This window comes from Bos javanicus, chromosome 5, assembly GCF_032452875.1.
Source record: "Bos javanicus breed banteng chromosome 5, ARS-OSU_banteng_1.0, whole genome shotgun sequence".
Classification (NCBI taxonomy): Eukaryota; Metazoa; Chordata; class Mammalia; order Artiodactyla; family Bovidae; genus Bos; species Bos javanicus.
This window is the reverse complement of record NC_083872.1, coordinates 70,642,131-70,667,678: the sequence shown is the minus strand read 5'-3', so window position 1 is coordinate 70,667,678 and position 25,548 is coordinate 70,642,131. Positions and strand designations below refer to the sequence as shown.

Genomic DNA, 25,548 nt, shown 5'->3' with positions numbered 1-25,548 from the left:
AGGATTATCTTGCTTGCAAAGCACTTTGTTTACCACCACTTCCATGGGAACCATTTTAATAAGTATTTTAAATTAACATATGAAACACTGCTGCACCTGAAAGAGGAAAGATGTTTAAGAAACACAACAAGATTTCACAATGGTGACTATTCTGGCCACACTAACACACCATTCCTATATTAATGATACAGGCCAGGTCCAAAGGCTGAAGAAGATTCCAACCAGGGATGTAAGGCCTAAACACAAAATCTTTCCATGGTCAAGAGTCAAGACAATAACAATATCACACATCATGGTCCTTGATTTTAAAAAGCAGTGCTCTCCGATACTGGATGCTTGGGGCTGGTGCACTGGGATGACCCAGAGGGATGGTATGGGGAGGGAGGAGGGAGGAGGGTTCAGGATGGGGAACATGTGTATGCCTGTGGCAGATTCATTTCTATATATGGCAGAACCAATCAATATTGTGAAGTTTAAAAATAAAATAAAATTAAAAAATAAAAATAAAAAGCAGTGCTCTCCTGAAATCTAACATCACTTCCATAATGTAACACATTTCTATTTCCTGTACTATTGGGAGAGACCCAATGTTATTGTATTTTTTCTGAGGTTTTTCTTGTTATAGTAGTATTCTTGTGTTTGCTAGATATATGTTAGTCACTCAGTCATGTCTGACTCTTTGTAACCCCATGGACTGTAGCCAATCAGGCTCTTCTGTCCATGGAATTCTACAGGCAAGAATACTGGAGTGGGTAGCCATTTCCTTCTCTAAGGTATCTCTCCAACCCAGAGGTAGAACCCGGGTCTCCTGCATTGCAGGCAGATTCTTTACTGTCTTAGCCACCAGGGAAGCCCTGCTTGATATACGATCAATGCCATTTTAGAAGTCATCCACCAAACAAATTAAAAAATACACACTGAGATGCAATGATGTCAACCATTCATGAGTACTCAAGAATTTCCTATGTTAGCTGACTGTGTCCACATACCCTGGGACACACTGAATGCTTAACGTAATTTCTTCCTTAATTTAAAAATATGAGACTCTTTAAGTGGTATATTTTAATGTCTCAAATAGAGGATATCAAACTAATATGGAAATACAGTTTATGAAATGAAAAAAGTCAAGAGCTAGCAAGAATAATTTAGAATGATGACTTCTATAATTATGCAAAGATTAATATATTATTTTTCTACCTTAGCTTCAAATATCTGATAGAGACGCCCAATTTATAACATCTAAATGGTGTCAGTCTTAAGAATTTAACGCTTACAGTCATTGCTAGCTTTTTTTCCCCCAAAGCCTTTTTCTTCTGGGACACACTCTGTAAGATCTTACCAAGGCTGAAAGATCTGGGGATGCCACAAGTAACACCACCTACTCAGACCTGATTTGCTAAGAATACAGGCCCTATAAGTCTTGTCTGATTAGGGAAGGATATTTTTTTGTTTCTTTTACATTGGCTTTGGCAATGATTTTGGTTTTGAAACTACATCAAACTAGGGAGTGATCTTTTTTACCTTCTGACAACCCATTATTGTCACTTCAACAAGGCACAATCTACACTTTTAAAAATGGGCTGTATCTTGCAGATAATCATTTTTCCAGCCTCGATCTACTACTACGTGACCCACATCACACTCTAGAAGACTGTGGGTAGAAAAGAGCATATGTCGATGTCATCATTGATAGGGCAGGGCATACCCTTTTAACATTCAGTAATGCAAACCAAAAAACTGAGCTCAAATAACTCCTAATAAGTAGAAACTAAGAAATTTAGCTGGGATTGGAGTTGAGAGGGGGATGAAAAGGATGGGAAGTGGGTAGAAGAGAGTAGAGGTGGTTCGTTTCAGGATGAGAGACAACTAGTGTCTTTGACTTACAACCAATGAGTCAAGGAAAACTTGATAAGAGTCTCTGGCTTGCCTACCCAGTGGACTAATGCCTCTGCTAAAAGATAGTTCCCTAGTTGCTTAATTAAAATTTACCACAGAGCCAGATTTCTTTCCTTTGGCTAGTAATGTGCCTTGTGGCTTTACCTGATTGACTTATAAAGGCTTTCACACAAGAGGAAAGATCAGAATGTATGGAACCTACACTTAGATTTCTGAGAAAGACTGAAGCATCAGATAGCCAACTTAAATACTTGGTCTTGGTTATACCTTATAAAATCTCAACTTATGGAAAGGAGAGCACAAAATAAGCAACAATATCCTTTAAGTATGTGACAGGAGACGTCGAAAAACACTACCTCTCTTAATACTTAGGAGAGGATGATGAGCATGTTAAAAGCATCATGCAGCAAAACATTTCTTGCAGTATTATCCTTCCTCAATCACTTGAAGTCATTCTCTAAGGCACTAGCTATGCAACTGCCTCTAAAACAGTATTAAACAGAAAGCTTCCAAATCCACAAAAGAAGAGAAATGAAAGACAAAGGAAGTGAAAGGCAAATAACCAATCCAAAGGCAGACAAAGTTAGGTGAAAAGAAATGTGATACTATACTTTGGTTTTGCATTTTTGTATTCTTCAGTGTCTGTGTCCTCGTCCTCTGAGTACCAATTATCTCCTCTTCCTCCAGCCAAGAGGCCCCTGGCCGCCAACAGTCCTGCAGCATTCCCATAGCCAGTGTATTTCAGGAGACTATCCACTGCAAAAACAGAACAGGTTTTTAGACAGGAATCCTTGAGTGCTCACTGTTATCACCAACGACTCACCAACACAGGGAAGCTGGACATACATGCCATGGTAGTAAATCTTAAAAGTTGAGAGGTTGTCAAAGTGTGGTAGTAGTAATCCTATATGTTCTGAGGACCAAAACCCTTTTTTAAGGTATCAGAAATTCAAATAAAGCTGTTTTGAATACACTCTGTGGCAGGAGTGGGGCTTCTGTGACTGCCAGGCCATTGGTAAGGGTGATGTTTTAAGGTTTTGATCACAAAATTGTTCTCTTTATTCAGTTTCAGAGAAATGATGATTAGAGTTAATGAAAGCCAGACTGGGATTTTACCAATATAGCATATAATATAAAATCTTTCTTATTTGCTTCTGTAGGAACTGGAGGGATATTAAGATAATAAGGAATAACAAAACCTAGGTGAAAGTTTGTGACCGCATGGACTATACAGTCTATGGAATTCTCCAGGCCAGAATACAGGAGTGGGTAGCCTTTCCCTTCTTCAAGGGATCTTCCCAACCCAGGTCTCCCACATTGCAGGTGGATTCTTTACCAGCTGAGCCACAACGGAAGTCCAAAAAAACCTAAGGATATTAGCAAATGTAAACAGAATAGGCTAAGTTATTGCTTTTTCAAAGAAATCAGAAAAAGTATGGAAGCACATTATACCCAGTGAGTATAAGGCCAGGAACTGCTGGACCTTAGTGATGGCTCTACCATTTATTAGCAGGTGGACCTTAGGTAAATTATTTTGCAGTTCTTTACTCCAGTTTTCAGATATAGAGAACTGGAATAATACCTACCTCACAGATTAATACATGCAAGGTGCTTAGAAAAGTATCTGGTATTAGGTTGGTACAAAAATAACTGCTGTTTCAGACAGTGAATTTTAAATCATCATAACTAGGCTCAAATGCATCCTTATTAATCAAAATAGGAACCACTACCATCAACACATCTTGCCAACAAAAAGTAAGTCTGTTTATTCTTATAGTGTAAAAATCCATGCTTCAGGATTCCACAAACTCTTGGAAAGCATTTTCTGCCTCCTGCTGGTTGTGGAAGCATTTTTCCTTGCAAATAGTTGTCGAAATGATTGAAGTGGTAGTTGGCTGGTGAGAGGTCAGGTGAATATGGCAGATGAGGCTAAGCTTCATAGTTCAATTCGTTCAACTTTTGAAGCATTGGTTGTGCAACCATGTGGTCAGGCGCTGTCATGGATAAGAACTGGGCCCATTCCGTTGACCTATGCTGGCTGCAGATGTTGCTGTTTTCAGTGCATCTCACTGATCTGCTGGGCATACTTTTCAGATGTTATGATTTTGCCAGGATTCAGAAAGTTGCAGTAGATCAGATGGGCAGCAGACCACCAAACAGTGACTATGACAATTTTTTGGTGCACATTTGGCTTTGGGAAGTGGTTTGGAGCTTCTTCTCAGTCTAACCACTGAGCTGGTGGTCACTAGTTGTCATATAAAATCCACTTTTCGTCACATATTACAATCCGATTGAAGAATAGTTTGTTGCTGTGTAGAATAAAAGACGACACTTCAAAATGATGTTTTTTCTTTTTTTCCAGTCAGCTCATAAGGCACCCACTTAGCTTTTTCATCTTTCCAATTTGCTTCGAATGCTGAATGACTGTAGAATGGTCGACGTTGAGTTCTTGGGCAACTTCTCGTGTGGTTGTAAGAGGATCAGCTTCAATGATTGCTCTCAGTTGGTCACTGTCTACTCCCAATGGCCAGTCACTACGCTCACCCTCAAGGCTCTTGTCTTCTTTGCAAAACTTCTTGATCCACCATTGCACTGTACCATGAAGGGCACGGAGAGGATGTAGGATGAACAGTCCAGGGTAGAATTGTTCATTAAATTTTCAAATACTTGAATGACAGAGTATCTCCCTTGACACTGAAAATAGGTAGTTTGAGAGCAAGTAAAGGGAAGTCTGCTTTCAAGGGACTCAGAAACTAGTGAAATTTATGCAAAAGGAAATATGGATTAATAATGTAAGTAGATTAAATAAAGTTTTACACTAGTCACTTTAAACTATTTTCTACATTAAAACCTATTGGTAACTATGGTCTCTTTGGTACTAATTCTCAATGGATGCTGGGTAGAATCATTAGAATTTAATGAAGGATCATGGTGGTATAATTTGAAAGCCCTCTGAATAAATCTGATATGCTCTCTCTTTCCATCAGTTCTTCCACAAGATGGAGTGATTTAGATAAATTAATGGATTCTTAATGGATTATTATATGTGCACGCTCAGTCATGTCCAACTCTTTGTGACCCCATGGACTGTACCCTGCCAGGTTCCTCTGTCCATGGAATTTTCCAGCCAAGAATACTGGAGTGGGTTGTCATTTCCTGCTCCAGGGGATCTTCCTCATACAGGGATTGAACCCATGTCTCTTGTGTCTCCTGCACTGGCAGAGAGATTCTTTACCACTGCACCACCTGGGAAGCCCTAATGGTTATTAAGGGAAGTGAATAAACAGTGTATACAAATATTCCTAATATTCATGACCCTAGACATGGTCAGACACAAAGTCACTAAGGCTGAAGGATCGTATATCTGAACCCACATTAATAATGACACTCTCATTGCAAGTTTTTGGATAAGATATATTTTTAAACAAATACGGATATTTAGCAGTTCCAAAACTGTGAAAGTCTAAATTGAGATGCTATGAATAGTTTAAATAAATATACTAAAAAATAATTTAAAAAGACAAAATTTAAATAACCACCTACAGTGGCTAAACATTAAAATAGTTTAAGAATGTAGTTTATGAAAGGCCAAAATAGGTTAAAAAGAAGTCAAGAGAACACTAAATAACCTGCTTTCTTATGTAGAAAATCCTCCTGGAAGCTAGTGAATGGTAAAAATTCCTAGCACTTTTATGAAAATTGTGCTTACTGTTCATTCACTGGAACAAACCTTCTGTGTCAACTCTGTGATAGTTTGGGTTACAAAGACTGTTTCAGACACACCTTGCTTTCATAACAGTAGATAAGGCTATAGCCAATAATTTAAAAATCAAATGAACATTTGCTAATAAGATAAACACTTAAAAATTGGCGTTGGGAAGGGGAGACAAATGAACTACAAAAACCACACAGTGAGGAGGCATTTTCTTTGTGAAGTTCTGATTTATATTACTGATATCTAGTGGAGTGTTTCTAATTACTTTTTAGTCTATTTTTGAATATTCTCTATAACATCCTATTTGATATTGGGAAAGTAGTAAAAGGAAAATGGACTGAATTTGGATGTTAAGATGAGCTGTTAAGGCAAACAAAAGATCTCCTGAGTGGTCCTTAAAAGAAAAAAAAAAAAGAAACACAACAAATGTTTTTGTCTTTGTCACAGTACTCATCCATGCACTTAGATGAAACTGCTAAAGAAATGAAACAAATGACAAGAAAGATTTCACCATGATTTTATCAAGATGCTAGAGGGCATTATGAAGAGGAAAGCAACCACAGCAGCACATGGCAAAGTCAGAACTGCACTGGTAGTAATGGCATTACTGCTTATACAAAGCATGGGTTTTATCACACTTGACTAACAAAAAAAAAAGGCTTTGCTCTTTTACTGAGGAGAAAGAAGAGCACAACCAGATTCTACCAGAAACCATTCCCACTCTCTGTTACATACAGAAGGATTTACAGTACTTTTCCTTTCAGTTAGTGCTGAAAGGAATTCAGTTAATGCTGTGACTTTTTGAAATACTGTACTAGAAGCTTCCTCTGACTAGTCTCTGTACTTCCAATCTCACACCCGCTCCTCTCCTGGTTACACACAACTCCCTTATATCCTTGTAAAGCAAAAGTATGACATAAGCACCTTTCTGGATAAAACCTCCAAAACCTCCCACAAAGGCTAAAGCTCAAATTCTGAAACAGGGCCTAGAGGGATCATTTTCTTGCCTCTGCCTTCTTTCCTAAACTCATTTCCTACTGCTCCTATGCAATGCAGATTCCTCACACTTTGAACTAGTCTCTTTTCTGTACATAACAAGGCTTCTTCCCACTTCTCTTTTCTCTTGGATGAAGACTTTCTCTGACCTTTTCCACACCAACCAATCATTTCCTCTTCCAGGTTGCTGCCATATCTGGCACATTCTTCTCTTATGGTGCTTACCAAAGTATATTACAATTATTACACAATAATTGTATAATAATTGTATAGTAATTAATAATTATTATACAATAATATTATAATTATTCCTTTATATGAAAAAGTTCATAAGACAGTGTATTCACCACTGATTTCATAGACAGCATTAATGTTTGGTCTTTCATTAAACATTTATGGTGTACCTACTACCTGTAAGGTACTCTGTTAAACACTGGGGAACCAAAGGTGAAGAAGATAAGATATCTAACCTAAAGACACTCAATGTCTAGAATAAAAGTTTAACAAAAAGTTATAATATAACAAACGTCAGAAGTATTTTAAAAAGAGAGAAGAATAAGTAAAAATGGTACAAAGCAGAGAATGATGAACTCTTCATTGGATGATCTTCATACAGATGACACAGATGAAGATTATGATCTTCAAGAATACAAAAAGCTTACTATGCTAACAAGGATGGAAGAAGCATTCCATGCAAAAGGAACAGCATCTGCCAAGCCATGGAGATGAGCCAAGGAACAGTGCAGTATAATCAGACAAGAATAAAGAAGTCTTTAGTATGATTAAGCAAAAAGTGTAGGGTAGGGAGTAGATTTAGGGAGTAGATTTAGTATATTTACACTATAAAGGTAGGCCATGGAGGTAAAATTTGTATTTTATCATGGAGGTGACAGAGAGTCATTGAAAGTTTTATAAGGGGGAATGCCAATAGGATAAGTGTACTCTAGAACAGTCTCTCTCTCAGCCGTGTGTAAGAAAGAATGAAGAAAACCTGACCAGAAACAGAGGGATAGTATTATTTTAATAGTTTATTAAGAGGGATGCAGATTTGGAAATCCCCCTCAAATAGGCTGAAGCAGAAGCCAAGGGAGGGGATAATACTGCTCAGGAAGCAAGATAAAGTGAGGATGGGGCCAGATGAGAACTTTAGAGAAAGATAGCAATTAGATGTGGACAAAGATAGGATTGAACAAATCAGACTGAAAAGAATGAACAGAGAGGTGGGTCAAAGGAAATCTAGGAGTGTGTTGTAGTAGAGACAGACAATGGTCAACAGTATCAACTGTTACAAAATAAAGATGCTATTAAGATAAAGACTAAAAACTATCCATTCCTTTTCAAAATTAGTTGTGGCTTCCCTTATGGCTCAGATGGTAAAGAATCTGCCTGCAATGCAGATGACCAGGGTTTGATCCCTGGGTTGTGAAGATCCCTTGGAGAAGGAAATAGTAACCCACTGCAGTATTCTTGCCTGGAAAATCCCATGGACAGAGGAGCCTGGAGGGCTACAGTCCACAGGGGTCTCAGGACTGAGCAACTAACACTTTCTAACACTTTCTTTCTTTGTGACTTTGTGACCTTACTGAAAGCATTTTCAGTGGAATCTGGGAAGTAGGGAATGGTGGAAATGCCTTACTTGCTGCAAGTTGAAGTCTGAGTGGGTAATAAGGATACTGAAAAGATGAACAAATTAGGAAGAGTTAATAAAGGAACAAAGGGTTAACACTTGATGGAGCAAAGCTTTTGAGAAGACAAGAAGAGAAAAGATCATCAGGAGAGGGAGACTGCTTGGTTTCAAGCTGCTGCTGCTGCTGCTAAGTTGCTTCAGTCGTGTCCGACTCTGTGCAACCACATAGACAGCGGCCCACCAGGTTCCCCCATCCCTGGGATTCTCCAGGCAAGAACACTGGAGTGGGTTGCCATTTCCTTTTCCAATGCATGAAAGTGAAAAGGGAAAGTGAAGTCGCTTCAGTCGTGTCCGACTCTGTGCGACCCCATAGACGGCAGCCCACCAGGCTCCTCCGTCCATGGGATTTTCCAGGCAAGAGTACTGGAGTGGGGTGCCACTGACACTCCTATTACTGTGACTGAAGTAAACGAGACAAAAGTAAAGTGTATAAAGGTGTGGGGCTATGTGCTGAGAGAGTTTAAGCCTTATTTATCTCTGCAATTCAGCCTCTGCCCTACCACAGTGCCTAACACATGCTGAGAATTAATAAATGTGTTAAAAGGAGGAGTTTGGGAAGGGGGGAAATACCCCACAAAGGCTTGTTTTACAAATTATTTTCTTTATTAAACTATGTGAGGCTTGTTTTAGGGCCCCTGTATAAAGTACATAATTGGCAGAAGAGGTAATAAAAATGTAGTTTTGTTAGGGCTCAACAAAGAGGCAGCTGTTAGTTGTGAGATACGTTTAGCCTGGCACAGAGGACACTTGGAGAGCTGTTTCTGTACCAAATCTTCCATAGTTTTGCATTTGTATCTCGCTCTGTTTCAGTTTTCATTCTTAATCTCATCTCTGTTCCTAACCCAATTTGACTGCTTTGTGCTGTTTATACTTACTGGTCTGACCTCTGTGCCTGGATCAAGGTACTTTAACTTTCAAACTCAGCTTAAAGACATTCATCTTTAAGAGGGAAGTTTAATCACTCTGATAAATTATTTTAAATTTATTTTATTGTGATATAACCTGCCTCCAAACCCAACCCAAGCTCCAAAATCTTATGATGACTTATAAGTTGAATATGGACTACAAACTTTTTGGTGGTTTTAAATTAGAATTAGAATTTTAAATTAGAATTAGTTGACAGCATTTAAAAACTGAGGAATTTTATGTAAAAACCCAGAGTCCTGGCTTCTCTTGAAAAATCTGGATGATTTGGTAACACTGACCACATGTCCCTTCATGGTAACAATCAGCTGGAGCTAAATAGCAGCAAGGTCCTGTTTCTAGTCCCCCACATTCCCCTTGCTCCTCCACTCCCAACCCACTATCTCCCCAACAATTAGCTAAGTGTCAGGTTTCATTGATCATCTCATGTTCTATCCATTTGACTTACTTTATTAATTTTGTAGGCATCTGAATTTGTAATCCTTGATAAGGTAAATAATATGAGGGCAGAGACCTTGTTTATCATGTATACCTTTGTATTCCCAGGGTCGACCTCAAAAAGTACTCAAAATTTGAATAAGCAAATTTGTATTCCAGAAGAATACTTTTACTATTAAAGTCTAACTGGAAGGAAAAGCAGATGAATATAAATAATTGTTAAAGACCAAATGAAAAAGATAAAGTTTTGCTAACATGCGTTTGGGGCTCAAAGTTAGGACTATGAAACCTCGAATACGGGGTCCTGGGGAAACAAAGTTAACCATTTCAAATAAAAAACAATTAACAAATTCATTTTAAATGTATATACCATATGTGTTATAACACTAACACATACGTGACGTGATTGATTATATTTATATATATACATTTATATATAAAAGATGCTTGCTCCTTGGGAGAAAAGTTATGACCAACCTAAACAGCATATTAAAAAGCAGAGACATTACTTTGCCAACAAAGGACCGTCTAGTCAAAGCTATGGTTTTTGCAGTAGTCGTATATGGATGTGAGAATTGGACTATAAAGAAAGCTGAGCACCAAAGAATTGATGCTTTTGAACTGTGATGTTGGAGGAGACTCTTGAGAGTCCCTTGGACTGCAAGGAGATCCAACCAGTCCATCCTAAAGGAGATCAGTCCTGAATGTTCATTGGAAGGACTGATGCTGAAACTGAAACTCCAATACTCTGGCCACCTGATGCGAAGAACTGACTCATTGGAAAAGACCCTGATGCTGGGAAAGATTGAAGGCGGGAGGAGAAGGGGACAAGAGAGGATAAGATGGTTGGATGGTATCACTGACTCTATGGACATGAGTTTGAATAAGCTCTGGGAGTTGGTGATGGACAGGGAAGCCTGGCGTGCTGCAGTCCATGGGGTCACAAAGAGACATGACTGAGCAACTGAACTGAACTATATTTAGATTTATAAAATTATTTAGATATATATTTAGAAATGTAATTTATATATTTAGGTAATATATGTATTTAGATATGTAATGTATATATTTAGATATTAATTACAGATAAAATAAACTTCATTTTTCCCCTCTTAAAAACTTCATAAGTACACAAGAAAGCATGCTCATTGCAGAAAACTATAAAATACAGAGAACTAAAAGAAAATCTCCAGGCATTCTACTACTTAGAGGTAACAAGTGGATAAGATTTTGATAAACATTATATTTTGATAAACATTTTTTAATGAATACATACATGTGTGGTTTAGATTTATGTGTATACACACACACACACAATTATACTTGAAAAACAGCTAATTTCTGATCTCAGAAAACTTGATTGAATTCAGCAAGTTCTTACAGACTGCTAAATGCAAGGTGCTATTCCAATCACTTAATTTCAAGATGTGGGATCTTTCTTCATAGAAATAATTGAACTGCTTAAAACAGCAAATGTTAAATGAGCTAGTCTATGAGAATGGTTGAGGATAATTACTGGTGACCCTTGAACAACACAGGTATTAGGGATGATGGCCCTCCAAGCAGTTGAAAGTCCTCCCATAACCTTATAGTTGGCCCTCCATAATTGCAGTTCCCCATCTGTGAGTTAAACTGTGGCTTGCACAGTACTGTAGTATATATTTATCTGCATATAAGTGGACCATGGACAGCAGTTCAAACCCATGTTGTTCATTTGTGCATTATGGGTCAATTGTATTATGAGAGGAAACATGGCAGAATGGAAAGATAGGACTCAAATTCAGGCTTAGCTTTAAGCAACTGCATGACCTTGGATAAAACCCTTGCCTCATTTATGACATTGAAATAATAATAATATTTACTTTAGAGTCCTTATGAGAATGAAATGAGATTATGGCTTAGAATGTTTGACACATGATACCTCAATAGTTGTGTTTATTATCACTATAGTGATATTGATCTTATTAATATACTATCTTAGCAGTAACTTAAGTGGTTGTATCAGTCAGAAAAAAAAAAAAAAAGAATTCAATGAATGCAACTCAATAACAAAAGTTCCCAAACAATTCAATTAAAAGTTAGGCAAAGGACCTGAATAGACACTTTTCCAAAGGCATACAGATGCCCAACAGGTACATGAAAAGGTGTTCAATGTCACTAATCATCGGGGAAAATGCAATGAAAACACAATGAAAGATCACCTCACATCTATTAGAATGGCTTTTATAAAAAACAAGAGATACAGGGATGTGGAGGGATGCGGCAAAGACAAAACCCTTTTACACTGTTGGTGGGAATGGAAATTGGTGTAGCTACTAGCTACTATTCCAAGAGTCATGTACAGATGTGAGAGCTGGACCACAAAGAAGGCTGAGAACCAAAGAATTGATGTTTATGAATTATGGTGCTGGAGAAGACTCTTGAGAGTCCTTTGAAGTGCAAGGAGATCAAACCAGTCAATCTTAAAGGAAATCAATCCTGAGTATTCACTGGAAGGACTGATGCTGAAGCTGAAGTGCCAATACTTTGGCCACCTGATGCAAACAGCTGACTCACTGGAAAAGACCCTGATGCTGGGAAAGACTGAAGGCAAAAGAAGAGGGCAGCAGAGGATGGTTAGACAGCTTCACTGACTCAATGGATTTGAATCTGAACAAACTCCTAGAGATTATGAAGGACAGGAAAGCCTGGCGTGCTGCAGTCTGTGAAGTCACAGAGAGTTGGACATGACTTAGTGACTGAAGAACAACTACAGAAAACAGTAATGGAGGTTACTAAAAAATTAAATATAGAACCGTAATATAATCCAGCATGCCACTTCTGGAAGTATATTCAAAGGAAATGAAGTCAGTAACTAAGAGATATCTCAGCTCCCATGTTCATGGCAGCATTTTTCACAATAGCCAAGAAATGGAAACAAGCTAAGTGTTCATCAACAGAAGAACAGATAAGACACACAGAGTTGGCCCTTAAAGAATCCTAGGGTTAGGGATGTCCACCCTTCATGCAGCTGAAAATGTGGATGTAATTTTATAGTCTGCTTTCTGTGTCTGTGGTTCCACATCCACAGACCCAACCAACTGTGGATCTAACCTATCATGGATCATGTAGTACTACAGTGTGTATTTATTTAAAAAACATCCACATCTAAGTGAACCCAAGCAGTTCAAACTCGTGGTCAATGGTGAACTGTATATAAAATGGAATGTTATTCAGCCACGACAAAGATGAAATCTTGCTATTTGCAACACATGGATGAACCTAGAGAATATTTATGCTAAGTGAATAAGCCAGACAGAGAAAGATAAATACCGTAGAACTCACTTATAAGTAGAACTTGAAAAAAAAAAATTCAAACACATAGAAACAGAGAGTAGAGTAGTGATTACCAGAGGGTAGAGGGTAGGGAAACAAGGAGATCTGGTCAAAGGGTACAATTTATAAGATGAATAAGTTCAGTTATAAGACTAATAATTTCTGGGGATCTAATGTACAGCATGATGACTATAGTTAACAATACCCTGTTGTACACTTTAAAGTTGCTAAGATAGTAAATCTTAAGCGTTCTCACCACACACACACACACACACACACACACACACACACGTAACTATGTGAGGTAGTGAATGTGTTAATTAACATGACAGAGGTAATCATTTCACAGTGTATATAAATCATTATGTTGAATACTTTAAATATATACAATTTTATATGTCAAATATACCCCAGTAAAGCTGGTGGGGGAGAAAAGAATTCAACTGACTGAAGATTTTTTAGAGAAGTGAGTGAAGTTTCTCACCTCTAAGTTATCTAGCTCACAAAACTGAGGTACTTTGAATGGATAAGAAAGCTGTGGTACATATACACAATGGAGTATTACTCAGCCATTAAAAAGAATACATTTGAATCAGTTCTAATGAGGTGGATGAAACTGGAGCCTATTATACAGAGTGAAGTAAGCCAGAAGGAAAAACATAAATACAGTATACTAACACATATATATGGAATTTAGAAAGATGGTAACAATAACCCGGTGTACGAGACAGCAAAAGAGACACTGATGTATAGAACAGTCTTATGGACTCTGTGGGAGAGGGAGAGGGTGGGAAGATTTGGGAGAATGGCATTGAAACATGTAAAATATCATGTAAGAAACGAGTTGCCAGTCCAGGTTCGATGCACGATACTGGATGCTTGGGGCTAGGGCACTGGGACGACCCAGAGGGATGGTATGGGGCGGGAGGAGGGAGGAGGGTTCAGGATGGGGAACACATGTATACCTGTGGCGGATTCATTTTGATATTTGGCAAAACTAATACAATTATGTAAAGTTTAAAAAAATAAAATTAGAAAAAAAAATAAAAATAAAATAAAAAGTGGAATATAAAATCTGCTTAGTTGGGGCTTTTACTAGTACTTTTATAAACCAGGAGATGAAGAAAGAAATAGGTAAAAATACCTGAATAACTTGGTTCAAGTTCTTGTTTGGAGAACTTTTGCAGAGCAAAATAACACAATAATTTAAATTGTTAGATGTATTTCAGAAGACAATCACTTTATATGAACTTATAGAATAGTATTTATTATAGTATAGTTACTTTTTAATTTCTTTCTATTTTTGTCTTACCATTAACTCAAGGGTAAGGGATGTATCTTAAGCATCTATAGCTCACATTCAATAACTTTTTATTGATTAAAGAAGAAATGAAGAAATAAAAACTCCTGTAGTTTTAATTCCAAGAGAAATTAAAAAGGGGAACTAACCTAGGCCTTTGCCTATCAAGATAGTAACACCTTAATTACGTAAGTAGATTCTTCATAATGACTCCAGGTCTTCACTCATAAGGATTAAGAAGTCTGGGTTAAGGACACAGGAGGCAAAGTTTAAATGTAAGTGTGTTTAGTAGTGTATCTGTCTGCATGCCTCAATAAATTCAGAAGTATATAGAAAAGCTTTTAAATTATTAATTTTTATTATCTCCTCAAACCCTCTAATGGAACAGATAGAGAATAAGTTGTGAAAAGAGCAGAACAAGATGGCCACTAATAACAGAAACATTTCCCAAAGACCCTCAGAAAGGTGAAAAAGTAGAGGGCAAAGAGTTTAACCTACCTCTCTCTTTGCAAAGGACAAAAAGGAATTCAGCAGCAATTTGCTTGACTCCCAGGTCAACATGTGTCATGAGGCGCACCAGCTTATTTCTCACAGTTGAACCAACTTCAGGTCGATTTGTCACATCCCTCAATGGTGGTAAAACCTAATGGCACAAATGCAAAACCATCATCAATCGTTTAAGTGCTAGATTAAGTAAGAATAGTACCATCCAACTAGTTTTTCTTATAATTAGTCTACCAAGCTTAGCTTTATAAGAATAGAACAAACATTAAAAAAACAGTTTTCCAAATAAAACTAAACAACAACACCGACTCAATGGACATGAGTTTGAGTAAACTCCAGGGGTTGGTAATGGACAGGGAGGCCTGGCATGCTGCAGTCCATGGGGTTGCAAAGAGTCGGACATGACTGAGCGACTGAACTGAACTGAAACAACAACAATATAATTTCATTTCATGTCTGCAATGAAATTTCATCTGAAGAGAAACAGCTCTTCACTGACCACCATGATATATTCAAATCCATTCCTGGGTGTTTACTCATCTCAGCACCTTGGAATGCCCCAGCTGCCTCTACCAAAATCCATTTTAAAGTCTGGGTCAAATTTCTCTTTCTCCCTCAGAGACTTCTTTAATACCCTTACTCATTGATTTTTTTCCTTCTTTTAATTCCTGCAACATTTTCATTAGTTACTAAACAACAACAACAAAAATAAAAAAACCCTGTACATATGTTTTCTAGTTGTTTTCTTTATAATAAAATGGTTATTAATTATTGAGTACTTCCTATGTGCTAGTTGCTGTAATAGATGATATACATACATTCTCTATAATCAACCCTCACAGTTACCACGCAAGGGAGGTGGTATCAACACTGTCATTCCTATTTTATAGACTGGTCCCCAGAGGAGTTACAAAACTTGCTTGGTTTGTCTGTTTGATAACTCACTCACTCACCTAGACCTTTCCTCTTTTGGTTCTCCTATTATCTTACTGCTTGCTTCATCTTAGCCTCTAGGCCAATTATCTTTTATTCTCTTGTTCTTTAAAAAATATTTTTGGCTGTGCTGGGTCTTAGTTGTGGCACATGGAATCTTTAGTTGTGGCATGCTGGATATTTAGTGGGAGCATGTGGGATCTAGTTCCCTGATCAGGGATCAAACCTGGGCTCCCTGTATTGGTAGGATGGAGTCTTAGCCACTGGACTGCCATGGAAATCCCTTTCCTCTTGTATTTTAACTGCTGGACTATTCAAGGGTTGAGTTCTTGGGCAACATTTCTTTGCTATTTTCACTCTCTATTGGTGATCTCATACAGTTTTATGGATTTATATGGTCTCTATTTACTGCTAACTCCCTAAAGTATATCTCTATCTTGATTTCTTCCCTGACCCCTAGACTTTAAAAAGCTTCTCAAATTTAGCATGTCCTGAACAGATTTTGAAGCTCCCAACAAAGTTGTTTCTTCTATAGTTTTCCATCTCATTAAGTGGCAAGTCTATTCTTCCAACCTGGGCTTCCCAGGTGGTGCTGCTGGTAAAGAACCACCTGCCAATGCAGGAGCCATAAGAGAATCAGGTTCAGTCCCTGGGTCAGGAAGATTCCCTGGAGAAGTGCATAGCAACCGACTCCAGTATTCTTGCCTGGAGAATCCCATGGACAGAGAAGCCTGGCAGGCTGCAGTCCACAGGGTCGTAAAGATTTGGACATGACTGAAGCGACTCAGCACTCTTTCAGCTGTTTACTGCTGCTGCTGCTGCTAAGTCACTTCAGTCGTGTCCAACTCTGTGCGACCGCATGGACTGCAGCCCACCAGGCTCCCCGTCCCTGGGATTCTCCAGGCAAGAACACTGGAGTGGGTTGCCATTTCTTTCTCCAATGCATGAAAGTGGAAAGTGAAAGTGAAGTCACTCAGTCGTGTTTGACTCTTAGCGACCCCATGGACTGCAGCCCACCAGGCTCCTCCATCCACGGGATTTTCCGGGCAATAGTACTGGAGTGGGGTGCCATTGCCTGCTCCCACTGTTTACTGCAAACAGCCTTAATTCCTCTCTTCCGCATCCCACATCCAGTCCATCGGCAAATTATTTTGGCTCTACCTTTGCTTTATATCCACAATATATCCTTTGCTTTATATCCGACCACTTCTCACTACCTCCTCTAGTATTACTAAATTCAAGGTACCAGTATTTTTCACCTGAACTGTCCCCACAGTCTCCTAAGTCATCCCTGCTTCCATTCTGGTCCTTCTATGATCTATTCTCTACAGAGCAGTTAGGACGATCCTTTCAAAGTCAGATCCTGTCATTCCTCTTCTTAAAGTCCTTCAGTTCCCATGGCCTCTCATCTCATCATAATAAAGGTCGAGATCCTTCCAGATTCCTTGGGTTTCACATCATGTGTCCTCCTGCTACTTTTCTGACAACTTCTTGCTCACACTGCTATACTTTCACAGATGGAACTCCTTAAACTGAGCACTTTCTTGCCTCATGGTCTTTGCATTTGCTGCTCTCTCTGCCCAGAAACCCTTTTTCTAGAAACTGGCTTGGCTCATTCCCTTACTTTCTTCAGGTCTCTGTTCAAATATCATTTACAGGAAGACAATCCTTGGTCACCATAAGGAATTCACCTTCAGCATTATCTTTTCTCATCCCCTGCTCCTGGTTTAGTCCTCCTCACAGCACTTATCACCACCTGACACAGCATACATTTCTTAACTGTCTACCTTCTTCCATAAGAGTCTGGGGGCAGGAATTTCTTTCTGTTTTGTTTACCACTCTCAGTGCGTGGCACATAACAGGTTTCAATAAATATTTCGTATTTGAAGGAAGAATGAATGAATTCAAGTAGCTTTTATAAATGCCTTCTACAGGCGAGGCACTATGCTAGGAAATGAAGATAGACACAAAGTCAAGTTATAATTTACTATACCAGACTCTTTATGTGCATATTATTTTTATTTAATTCATTCAGCTGATTTCCTTCCTTCCTTCCTTATCTCTTTCTATACTGAGTGCCTACCATGTACCAGGAGGTGTAAAAAACAAACAAACAAACAAACGAAATCTCAGAAAACTGAATAATTTACCCAAATGTTTATAGAATCCATATTTCAATATCTCTGGCAGGACAGAGCAGATTGCTATTTGTGCCCTGTAAGCATAAAATAATTACACAATAAATTCTTATTATTTGATTCAGCTAACCCTACTGAGTTTATCTCCCATTTCTAGAGAAATGAGACATGAAACAAGTGATTTCATGTAGTATGTACCTACAGTTCCAGAGCACAGTATCTATTAATAATGGTTATCACACAAAAATTTTATTAGCTATGTTTTCAGTTCCTTAAAACAAGTTTTTGAAGTGAAATTTTGTTATATATTATGCCCAGACAAACTGTCTAAGTCTGGATCACTTCTGGTGGTGGTGGTGGTTTAGCTGCTAAGTCATGTCTGACTCTTGTGACTGCATGGACTGTAGCGTGCTAGGCTCCTCTGTCCATGGGATTCTCCAGGCAAGAATACTGGAGTGGGTCACCATTTCCTTCTCCAATGGATCATTTTTCTCCAAAATTTCTATTATCCCCCAAATACTACCTTTCATTAAATTTTTTATTTTGAGAAATCTTGTCCAGTTCTTTTTTCAAACCCATGGAATCTTCATCTCTTCTAAATGCCTCTCCAGACTAATCCAACCTGAATCAGTAATTTCTACCATCTGTTCTCTTTCTACCTGTCCAAATACTGACTATTCAAGACCAATTTACTTTGGGTATGCACAAGGTAGATTTAAGCAGGTATTAACCACTGGGCACAATAACTAATTAGCCATGGTTCCATTCATACTGTTACCAAAACTAATCATCTATTACTTGAGGTTCTGCCCTTCTTGATCATCATAGTCTAGAGTGCATCTTCCTCAGAAGGAAAGTTGATTTTTGTATTGTGCCATTTATCCTTCTTTAGTCAACTTTTTACTTGTTATGTCTCCTTTGTACTGCAGTATTTCTTTGAGGACAAGGAGTGGGTCTCACAGTCTTTTGTACCTACATAATGTATAGACTAAGGCCTTCATATAAAGAATCTGTTTAACAAACAGGATATATTTGGGGTATCCTGCTTAGAGATAGCAAAATCTAAACAGTTTAGTGGAATGTGGATCTCCTATGTGAAAAGCTAAAATATAGGACACAAAGTATTTTCAAGTATTATTCTTCACTAAGTCTTTCTAGTCAGAATAGATGTCTTAAAATAATCAAACTTGGAAATGACCTTAATTCAATTATCTAATTTATTTTGCTTAAATGATTATTCATGTTTGATGGTACCTAGTCCTCTAATGGACTATAAATTCTTCAAAGATACGAGTCCCTACTTTCTAATCTCTCCTTATCAGCAATATCTATTAATATGCTCTACACAGAGCAAAGTGCTTATTAAATCTTGACCATAAACATACAGAGAAAAATGAACCTAGTTCATTTATTAAGAGAAATTCTACATGACAATAAACAATGGGGTGGAGGGTGGTGCCATGTATTGAATGAGGAAAGAAGGAGAAGATAGAGGGGCAGAAGACAGCAAGTCAAGAGATTAGTTTGGGATATGTTAAACTTAAAATACCTACTACCCATCTAAGGGGAGGAGATGGGTAGGCATACATTATGTAAGTCTGGAGAGCCTAGCAGACAATCAAGGCTAGAGATAGAAATTTGGGAGCCATTGGTGAATAGAAGATTTTCCAAACCAAGATTGTTAAATGAGATCAGCAAGAGAGCAGACATAGAGACAAAGATAACATTGTCTTGGGGAACTCAGAACACTGCAAAGAAGAGGTTCCCTGTGTGTCCAAGAAACCAAGTGAAGAAATTACTTGAAAAAGGAGAGAATACTTAATTATATCAAAATGGTATTGGGGAATAAAAAAAAAGATTTGAGAACTATTAGATCTGGCAATATTGGGTTGATGACTTTTGATAAACACCTCTGTAGTAGAGTGGAAAGCATGAAAACCTAATTTCAGTGGGTTCACAAGAGAATCAAAATGAGTGAAAAGCAGAGAGAAGGTGAGCACAGAAAACTCTCCTGAGGAACACTGCATGAAGAAGAGCAGAGAAATGGGGAGGCAGCTTGAGAAGTGGGATTAAGGGAAGGTTTTTCTGCCTTTAAGATGGGAGATGTGTTTGGGTGCAGATAAAAATGATCCAATACATTAAAAAAAAAAAAAAAGGTGAGAAAAAAGAGAATAAATGTAGGAGCAAAGTTCTTGAGGTGAGAGGGAAAGGGTTCCAGGATATGAGCACAGAGGCTGGCCACAGAAGGAAGCAGGGACAGTTCATCCCCTGTGACAGAGGGGAGACAAGGGATATGGTGGTACAGACAGATGCAGACAGACGGTAGATGCGGAGATAGGAAGATCATTTCTTACCATGAACTCTAACTATGACCATCATAACCTTCGGCATCAGTTCTCTTTGGAGATGGTCTCCTCACATCTACTCACACTCCTCTGGCCTATCTAGTAGCCAGAATATCTTTAAATATGAATGAGGTCACACCACTTCCCTTCTCAAATCTGCCCAATGCTTTCCCACATCACTTAGAAGAAAGCTGAAAGTCCTACACAACCTTACGTTGTTTGATTCTTGCTTACCTTTTGTACTTTATCCAGTACTCTCCCTCTGGCATGACATTGTCTAGCTTTTCTGCTTTTTCTTAAGCATACCAAAATATCCTCTCATCCAGAGACTCTGAACTCATTCTCTCTGGTACATTCCTCTTCCAGAATATTCCCAGAACTATTCTCAGAGAATATCCTCTTCCAGATATTTTCAAAGATCCTTTTCATACTTATCCAAGTTTCTGCTCAAATTTTCTCAGAGAGACTCTTCCTTATTCCCTTAAGTTTTCCCTTCCTCTGTATCTTTCTTCAGAACACTTATCACTACTTGCCATTGTATCAAGGTACTTGTTTACTTTTTAATCTCCCTACTATAAGGGAAACTCCACAAGGCAAAGACTTCATTTGTATTTCAAGGCTTAGAACACAGCACACAAATCTCAATAATCATTTGTTGAGTAAATGAATGAATGACTTAAAAAATATACAGGGTCACTTATTTCTGGATTAGGAAGATTTCAAAGATTAACACTAACTTTTTTGAGTTTCTGACATTCTGAAAAGAAATCACCGTGAAAAAATTCGACTCATTGATTTTATGTTAAAAAATACATGTAAGAAGATTAACTTTGAGATGAAATATGCATTAAACAGTTACCTGATCTTTGAGAAATTTTCTGATGTTTCGATGGGCTCGGGAACATTCTGTTAACAAGCTGAGAACTGGAGTGAGACCCTCTCTATAGCTGCTTCCCTACAAAGAAAACCATACATGCTGCATTAGATTAGTTTCTATCAGTGTTACTTTTCTTCATATAACTGAGTATATTAATACTCCTCTTTTTAAGGGGGAGATATTTTATGTTACCAAAGCTGTAAAAACTATTTAAAAAATTATTTTCTTAAAAATATTTCTATTTCATGAGTTATCTTCATGCTTACTAATGCTCATTTGTATCCTTCTTGATTTTTCCTACATTTTATAGGATTCTCACTGGCTCAGACAATGGGCTTAAAGGCAGCAAAGGTTTTCATGACCGACCCAAACTAACTTCCTGCCTTTTAATATAGTTACCTGACAAAGACAGTGATCAGAAAGGAGAAAATAAGCAGCTTACAGTGGCAATTTTCCTTTAAAGATGTCTTTTGGCTGTTATGGAAAATATTTATCATCAATTTTTTTTGGGGGGGGGATAATTTTTACTTCTAGAACTTATAAAATACCTACACTAGAAAATTACTTTTTCCTTTGTTTTCAGGCACTAGTCACAATTTTGGTGTCACATCAACACAATTTTCAGCTTTAAACAAATAAATTCACTTGGTTTCAGCAATTTGTCATTTATGGTAAATAAAAAGCTTTCCAGAGTATAAATAATTATTCAAGATATCAGCTATAAAAAATTTAGATTCAAAAATCATATCCTGTGATGTTTGTATATGTGTACAATTACATTCTTTAGAAGCATCTTCTCCATTTTATCAGAATTACCTTGTCTATTCTCTTCTCCATAAAATTGAGTAAGACATGAATGGCTTCCATATTCATACCATTGTATACCATGGTATTGCTTTTCAAAACTGTTTCTTTCTCAGCTGTTTTATCACTGGGCAGTTCATCTAAAGTTGTTGCTTCTTGGGCTGTTTCTTCATGGGTTAATGGACAAATGAGAACATCCAAACAAGAGACCGGAACATTGCTTAAAAGGTTGACTGCATTGCTGAAAAGCAATTTAAAAAGACAATATTTTAATTTGATTGAATAGTCCTTTAAAATGCAAACATAGTAAGACTTTTAGGAGTCAATTAAAATTCTTCTTTTTCAAAATGAGCCTTTAATATTATTTGGCATTTACTGACTAAGAGACAGAAAATAAAAAGAATTGTTTCAAATACACATATGGCAAATTAGAAAGAACAGATGTTAAATGGACATACACAATCACATGATGTCATGTCACTTTCTGAAATGCTAAAATAGGAATTAGTGAGCTTTAACACTAGCTCTTTAATTTTATTATGATACAATACTAGTCTTGCAGTTTTTCCTTGGGGTTTTAAATCCTTTTGTGGATCCACTGGTGTTTTATTATTCCTTAGATTACAACATAAAGCATTTGAGAAGCACTGTATATAAGCAGCTTATCACGGAGGCAACAGCATTAAAAACCAAATATTGCAGGATTAAGTTTTGTCCTTTCTAGACGTAGAAATACAATTTTTAGATCATCCCCTTTTTCATAAGACACTTCCAGAAAATGGTAAACGGTGCTTTTTCTCCCTCTCTCATGCCCGGATTTCTTTAAGAGGCCAATATAGCTATTTCAAATCTTCATCCCCCTAGGCCTTTCTTGCTATGTATTAATGAAATCACAAGCCTAGTATGTACACCAGTAGGGGGAACCCAAACCTTGTATTTTTTGGTATTCCCTAAAAATTTTCTGCTTCTCAGTGTGTAAGAGGTTAAAATGACATTAAGAATTTAAAAATCAGACATGCTCTTATTTAATATATTTTCCTTCATGTATTATTTCATATTTTTTCACTTAAAAGGAGAGGTGTTGTTCTGTGCTAACTGGATCTTAAAAGCCTGTGCCTCAGAACTTCCGGATAAACAACAATGGAGAGACAGGCATTACATTTCCTAGTGACAGAGAAGCAGATCTAAAAATAACCACATCCTGACTAAAAATAAACTCTTGCAAATGCAATTTAAAAGTCTAACCACTTGGAAACCAAATTCAGGGCTTAATCTAACTGATGCGGTCTTAATTTAGGCCATAGTAGTTTCTTTTAATTTAGATTATAGTGACACCCTCAAAAATAACAAATAACAACGAAACAGAAATAAAATACAAAATATTTTCTCTCCTCTACCCTGAAGTGTGGCTGCATTTCCCTAAGAATGAGTATTTCTTTTCTTTCTTTTTATATTATGGGAAAAAAATTTTATAAGAACTCCAAGTTTAAAAAGTAGTAAGTGGTTAAAGGGCATCAAAAAAATCAGAACCAAGAAGGAAAATAATTTAACAAGTCCTCTGAATGAATGGTTCCTGGTAAAATACAAGTTATTTGGTTCTACCTATAAAGAACCTACTACAGCTGCTGCTGCTGCTATCACTGCTACTACCATTAAACAAAGTCCCTTTTTGGTTATTTGTAAAAAATCACAATTGGCTGAAATACCATAGTTTTCCCTCAAACTTCCCTTTTAAAATGTTTTGCAATTATCTGTAGATTATTATCGATAGATAAAAATATTGTGCTCCTAACTTAAGGATTTGGGAACTATTATTAGATATCATAGATTTACTGGTGGTAAAAGAAAAAAAATAGAACTCTTCTTAATTAATTTCTAAAACTGTAAAATCCATTTTGAAATGTTACCGGTATTTTTTCAACACAGAGGGCAATAGGCTGGAATCTAACACAGAGACCACAGGGAAAAGTTTAAGGTGATGCATTACATTATAAAGGACTGCTTCCCTTTAAATTCATCTAAAATCAGCAGTTTCTAGGAATTTGGTAAATTTAAAAAATCAAATGTAGAGTTTGAGTTAACAAATATTTAGAGGTTTTAGACTTCTCAAGATAAGGTTCCATTTTCTCGTTTTTTATTGAACAACTGGGTTACCAAACAACTACAAAATTAATTTTCTGGCTCACTGTGTTCGAGCTATTCTTTTTAAGTAAGGAAAGCCAGCTTTTTGAGTTCTGTCACTTCTCTGACAGTTTTATTTGTGGTAGAAGAGTGTATGAAATTCTCCAGCTACCAGGAAGTCAGTGACTATGCACAAATCTGCACAATGGTGTTTGCATTCCTACTCCAGGGGGTAGAAATACTGTGTATATTACTCTCCCCTTTTCAGCCTCCTAGAGATCATTAATCACTGAGACATGACATCCTCCCACTCAAGCTCCCAGCCCCCTCCTGATATGCAGATTCAAAAGCAGGGCCTATTTAGAGCTCCTTAATGCTCTGATTAAAGTCTTGTTAGTTGTGGGAGAAGGAAGGCAATCTGAAATTCAGTCCTGTATCAATCGCTGGGCTAAACATAATTTAATACCAGATGACACTGAGGAGCATGATAACAGTATAAGCAGACCTACAGCTGTTAGCAAACTTTCCTGGTCAAATGTATCTTCTGTATATTGGGAGCTCACATACCTTTTTTCACGGCTGGAAAATCTTATATGAATCTCAAGATTTCCAAAAGATTTTCAGAGGTAAATACCTAAGTTTACCCTAATATAACTCAGAGGTAAATACCTAAGTTTACCTTAATCTAACTCAGTTCAGTAATTATTAATTACTTATGCCAGGCATTTTTAGACAGGTACTATGAAGAAAACAGAGGTAAATCCCTCCCCTTCTGGAGCTTATTTTCTAGCATGTAGAGATCAGTCAAAACAAAAAAGCTAATTGAGTAGAAGGTGATAAATGCTCTGAGAGTAAAATTCAAGAGGGTAAAGGGACATGTGTATGGTGGTTTAGCCACACAAACTTCTTGGCAGTTCTTCACACCTGCCACTGCTCCTGCCCTAGGGCCTTTGCTTCTGCGCTATTTCCTGGACCGCCCTATCCCCACACAGTCAAAGGGCTCACTCATTCCCTCACTTCCTTTAAGTCTTAGCTGAAATGATACCATCTAGGTGAGGTCTGCCCAGATTACCCTATTCAAAACTACAACTCATCAACTTAGTTGGTGAGCCTTGGAGAACAAAGATCATACTCTCTTTATCTTTGTTGCCTCTAGAGCTCAACATAGTGTCTAACACATAGTACGCAGTTTATAAATATAAACCAAAATAAAATGTTCCAATTTACAAACATTTATCAAAGTCTGTCATGTGTGAGACATTATGCTTATTTTTTAACATTTTGTATTTGTAATGTGTATCAAATCAACACACTGTACCCCTTAAATGTATATAATGTTATATGTCAATTATGACTCAGTAAAGCTAAGGAAAAGACATGCTTAGCACTGTAATGAGGTGTCATTAGGTGTTAAACTGTCCCCTTCAATATGTGAGATAAAATGAACTGGTCTAAACAAAGAACAACAAAAAAAAGCAAGGAAGCAAGTATTTTTTAAATACACACTGGCACTTTTGGATATAAAAAAAAAAAAGAAATCTTTGTTGATGCCAAT

The 25,548-nt window shown here is 37.4% G+C and overlaps 1 protein-coding gene across 8 annotated transcripts in view; it reads right to left on the bottom strand.

The window, feature by feature from the left end:
* The window catches only part of RIC8B (RIC8 guanine nucleotide exchange factor B), a 101,326-nt gene that overhangs the window by 24,523 nt on the left and 51,255 nt on the right, over positions 1-25,548 (bottom strand). For all 8 annotated transcript variants that reach the window (XR_009736526.1, XR_009736527.1, XR_009736528.1 and 5 more), the window contains exons 5-8: positions 21,885-22,113; positions 21,051-21,146; positions 14,770-14,914; positions 2,508-2,652 (exon numbers count right to left, since the gene is read on the bottom strand). Coding sequence is in view for 5 of the 8 variants with exons in the window: in XM_061417205.1 (XP_061273189.1) it covers positions 2,508-2,652; positions 14,770-14,914; positions 21,051-21,146; positions 21,885-22,113 (615 nt within the window). In the remaining 3 variants the exon portion in view is untranslated. The remainder of the gene's footprint in view (positions 1-2,507; positions 2,653-14,769; positions 14,915-21,050; positions 21,147-21,884; positions 22,114-25,548) is intronic.